Genomic DNA, 4,899 nt, shown 5'->3' on the forward strand with positions numbered 1-4,899 from the left:
ATAAAATCACTTTGGTTTATAAACTTAGTGTAAGTAATTGTTACCGGGGGCGGGGGGGATTCTGGGTGGGGCAAACAGCTGTACATATCTCTCTTGCAGTAATATACAGGGCAAGCATTTATCATTTTATCATGTACAAGCTCTATAAAGAGTAAAGCAGATTTATTTGGGGGTTTAGATCCCATTGGGAGCTGGGTATCTGTGTACTGGAGACAGGTGTCGTACTGAGCTGGTTTCAGTCTAGATCTGCAGCTTTGGGGGCATCACTCAGAGCCTAGGTCTGTTTTGCAGCTGGCTCGTGTATCTGGCGCAACAAGACAGGGTTCTGGAGGCCCAGGCTGGAAGGGAAAATGGGCTCAGAGGTCATTTCAGCACATGAGGTGACAATTCCAATGAGGGTCTCTGTGACCGAACCCGGCATACTATGCACTTGGGTTTCCTGCATTTCCTGTGACGCTTCCCATGTTTTGACCACTGATTTCAGTTGGGGCCTACAGGCCTTTTTGCAATACAAACAAATTAATAATAATAACAATATAATAATGAACAAAACTACCACGGGCTCTCCGAAATTATTTTCTAATGGACTGGGAATTAAATTCACCTGATTCCACTCCCCACCACTAACCCAGTACTGAATGAAACAGATTCAAGAATTGGTTAGCAGTTTATTCATTGCTTTCCTCAGGGCGTCCTTCACCTCCGTGTTCCTCAGGCTGTAGATGAGGGGGTTCAACATGGGGATCACCAGTGTGTAAAACACTGAGGCCACTTTGTCTGTATCCATGGAATAGCTGGAGGTGGGACGTAAATACATGAAGAGGATGGTGCCATAAAACAGGACCACAGTGGTCAAGTGGAAAGTGCAGGTGGAGAAGGCTTTGTGTCGGCCCTCGGCAGAGCGGATCTGCAGGATGGTGGAGGTGATATAGACATAGGAGAGGAGGACAGTCACAAAGCTGGTCATTATAATGCAGCACGTGAAAGTAAACATCACAATCTCATTGATGCGGGTGTCAGAACAGGAGAGCGCCAACAGTGGGGGGACATCACAGAAGAAATGATTGATGATGTTGGAGCTGCAGAATGACAGCCAAAATGTAAAACACGTGTTTAACATTGAATCGACCACCCCTACAGCGTACACCCCAGCCACCAGCTGTTTACAGAGCTGCCTGGACAAGGTGACCGTATAGAGCAGCGGGTTACAGATGGCCACATAACGGTCATATGCCATCACAGCCAGCAAGAGACACTCAACATCTCCAAAAACGATAGAGAGATACATTTGCACAGTGCAGGAAGTGAAAGAAATGTTTTTCCTCTCAGCTAATAAATTCATCTGCATCTTAGGGGAAATTATCGAGGAAAGGCAGAGGTCACAGAAAGACAAATTCCTGAGGAAAAAGTACATGGGGGTGTGGAGTCGGGGATCAATCGTGATTAACAAGATCATTCCCCCATTCCCCAAAAGGGTGATACCATAAATCAGTAGGAACACCCCAAACAGGGGAACCTGCAGCTCCGGACGATCTGTCAGTCCTGAGAGAATAAACTCAGTCACCTCCGAGTGATTTCCCTCTTCCATCTCCTCTGAACAGAGAACAGGCTGCTCCAGAGATGTGAGCAGGTGGATGATGTGGAAAACCTGTCCCTTCTCTGTAATCGTGTAAGTGAAGATAAATGGAGATCAGTTTCTTAATGGACATCAGTACCCGCTCAGGGAAGGGCTTAGTCCACAGAGCCAGCTGTTCACGTCTGGTCATTCCAGGTGTTCCATAAAATGCAGGCACTGTGCAAATACAATGACATGCAGGTTAATCGTGCCCCCCAAACAAACACTCCTGTTCACTAATCCAAACAGAAAACAGTGATTTGTGACTCTGCTGTGAGAGAATCAGTCTGAAGAGATGATTCCTTCTCAAAAGAAGGGGTGAGAGTAAAGGAGTGTCACTCTTTCTACCCTCTTTGGGCAAGGGGAGCTCTGTGGCTTGGCATGTCGGTTTGGGGTAAAGCTACTCACTGTGCTAATTAAGCTTTTGGGCATTTACTTGAGACTGTTCAAAAACCCAGAGACATAATGGGAAGCCCTGCCTTCAGTGACTATGTAATTGTCTATTTTTTCCAAACAAGGAGGTCGCTCCTTTAGCCAAAGGGGTAAGAGCTGTGACTAAGGCTTTAAGTGCTGGACGTCTTCAATTTTATACCTGCTGATCCCCATGGTGTCTGAGTGTGTGTGTGTTACTGTAATTCAGGATGATAGCACCTACCTGCTGAGAAGAGAGAGAGAGATGTGGTGGCGTTTCTCCAATGACAGAAACTGCCAGATGGGAGCATTCGGGAAATTTTATACTGAGATATGTGATCTATGGGACATGATTCCTGAAGCAACTGGGAATCCCTGAGCTCAGAGAGACACAACACCTAATGATACGTTCAGTGAACCAAAGCTACCCTCGGTTAATTGGTGCCCTGGTGATTAATTTGACCTCCTCTTTCTACTGTGTTACTCAATGATGTAATTTCTACCAGAGTTACAGAGTATGAGGTTAGGGGTACATTTCATCCTGATGTTTTCAGTGCAAGCCAGATACTGTGTAGAGCTGATCCACAGAGGGTTTTTCTGTTGTTGTTCTTTTTTGTGGAGACCGAAATCTTTTTGCTAAAAACTTAAATTTTGTCACTCTGAAATACCACGGGGGTTCCTCAGATACCGCACACCACCAATCTCTTCCATGGCCAGTCTCCTAGTCTGGACTATATCCCCCATGATGCACGATGGTCTCTCCTCTTGCTGAACTGCCCTGGAACATCACCAGAGTCCCACAGCCATGGTTTAGGGAGGAGAGGAGTTTGCTATTTTGATGGAAAGCTTATAATTTCCAGGGAAAAGATCATTTCTTAGAAAAAAATAGTTAAATTGAAAATTCAATTTCCCTTCAAAAAAATTTCTTAAGAAAAATTTTCAACCAGCCTTAGCAAGAAATTTTGAATCAAAGGAACAGAAAGTTAGATACAGGTGAAATGTACTAATTATTTCCAGGTTTAGCTGATATCTTCTCAGTCATTCCTGGTTTCAGAATCACCTCATGGTCCTAGCCCCAGTTGGTGGAATGTAAAACCTATAAGACATGTAAAAGTACTCCAGATTATCATGCTTTTTATAGCATGCCAATCACCATGGTATCCAATGTCCTTCCCTTGCTAGGTTACTCCCCAAAGGTAGGAAAGGTAGGTTCACTCATTTTGCTTGATGGAGACCACATGGTGACCAGAGGAGCTCAGAGGGAGGCCACAGCATGCTACGGACTTCTGCAGTTCACAAAACTATCCCTCTTGCATGCATATTATCTGCACACAGAGCTCAGCTGTAGGATGCTAAATAAATCTATTAGTCAACAGAAATAGTCATTCTCTCATCTTAATATTAATACAATTTTGATAATGTATGTGAAGTTATAAGATGACACTGTATCTTGTTATTAATACATGTTCCAAACTGAGGCTTGCAAACTGGTCTGTCTCAAACAAAGAAATGTGTGCTCTGCTTAATTTTGTATCTAGACAGTAACCAGAGACATCAAGGAGGAAGGGAAACAAAGGAAGCCCAAAAAAGTGAGGAAAAAGCAGCAGGGAACATCCTTCTACACAGAGGACTATAAAAAGAAGGGGCAGACATCCCAAGGAATCAGTTGTTCTCTCTCTCTCAGCCCATTGATTCACTGCATCTGAAGGGATAAAGGAAGCAGCCATTGGGCAGGGGGTGTGTCCTGACCTAAGAAATTAGGTCAGTAAGAGTGCTGAGAGCATGTGGTGAGGAAACATTTGCTTTGAATTTCACATCATTTGTTAACTTAGGCACAAGTTCCATTCTAGCTTTATTTTTCTTGTAACCATGTCTGTCTATTATGCCTTCTCATTTGCACTCACTTAAAATCTATCTTTGTGTTCAATGAACTTTGTTTTATTGTTTTATCTAATCCAGTGTGTTTCAATACAAATGTCTGAGAGTTGTATGCATATTCGTGCTGATAAAGAAATAATGGACAACATAACTTGTATTGTCCAGGAGAGGACTGGGGAGCACAGGACATACATTTTGGGAGGGAAATCAAAGACTGGGGAGTGTGTTGGGGTCACCCTGCAGAAAAACCAATGGTGGTGAGAGCCTGAGTGTAACCCAACTATTCCTGGCCAGGCTATAGTTACAGACACATGCTCAGAGTGTGATTTGCATGCTAGATGGTGGTTTGTGAGTGGCCCAGGTAGAAGACAATTCACCAAGTCATTGCAAGGTTGCAGACAGGTGTGACACAGCTCCTGATTAGTCTGGGTTGGACCCTGGTATATCAAAGCCACCACCTAGAAAATATCCCAATAACACCAAAGGTGTGGTACTGACTGACAGTCGTGTTTGATTGACAGAAAAGGCTGAGGTCACCATTGGGATGGGCCCATGCACTGATCCATGGCTGCAGATGGACAAGGAGATTGTGATCATCACCTCTGCCCAAGGAGATCCATGGCAGGCCCAGTGATGACTCTTCCCTTCTTCACTACGGTAGGAGAAATTATCCCCCACAGATGTGCAGGCTTGGCTGGTATTATCAGTGCTCTGGGGCATGTTGGTGCCCCTTCTCCTAAGTGGTGCCAACCTGTGAGGCATTGCAGTGTTGATTGCATTAGGGGGGAAAATTGATAATCCAAGTCACTGATATTCTTTGCTATAATCTGTGGGGGAGGGGTTACAAAGAATGTACGCAAAGTCCTGCTTCCCTGAACACCAGTAGAAACAACCAACAATCTCTGTATTCAGAAACTCCCAACTCTTTCACTCCAGGTCTGTGCTCAGGAAACACTATGCCCCTACTTCCTCTAGGAGTCATGCTCATAAATCCT

The 4,899-nt window shown here is 44.4% G+C and overlaps 1 protein-coding gene across 1 annotated transcript; it reads right to left on the bottom strand.

The window, feature by feature from the left end:
- Positions 1-649: 649 nt before the first annotated feature.
- LOC125629848 (olfactory receptor 5AR1-like) lies at positions 650-1,588 on the bottom strand. Its single transcript, XM_048835217.2, has one exon. It carries the CDS (start codon positions 1,586-1,588, stop codon positions 650-652), a length of 939 nt encoding a protein of 312 aa, XP_048691174.2.
- Between the last annotated feature and the right edge of the window lie 3,311 nt (positions 1,589-4,899).

This window comes from Caretta caretta, chromosome 6, assembly GCF_965140235.1.
Source record: "Caretta caretta isolate rCarCar2 chromosome 6, rCarCar1.hap1, whole genome shotgun sequence".
Lineage (NCBI taxonomy): Eukaryota > Metazoa > Chordata > Testudines > Cheloniidae > Caretta > Caretta caretta.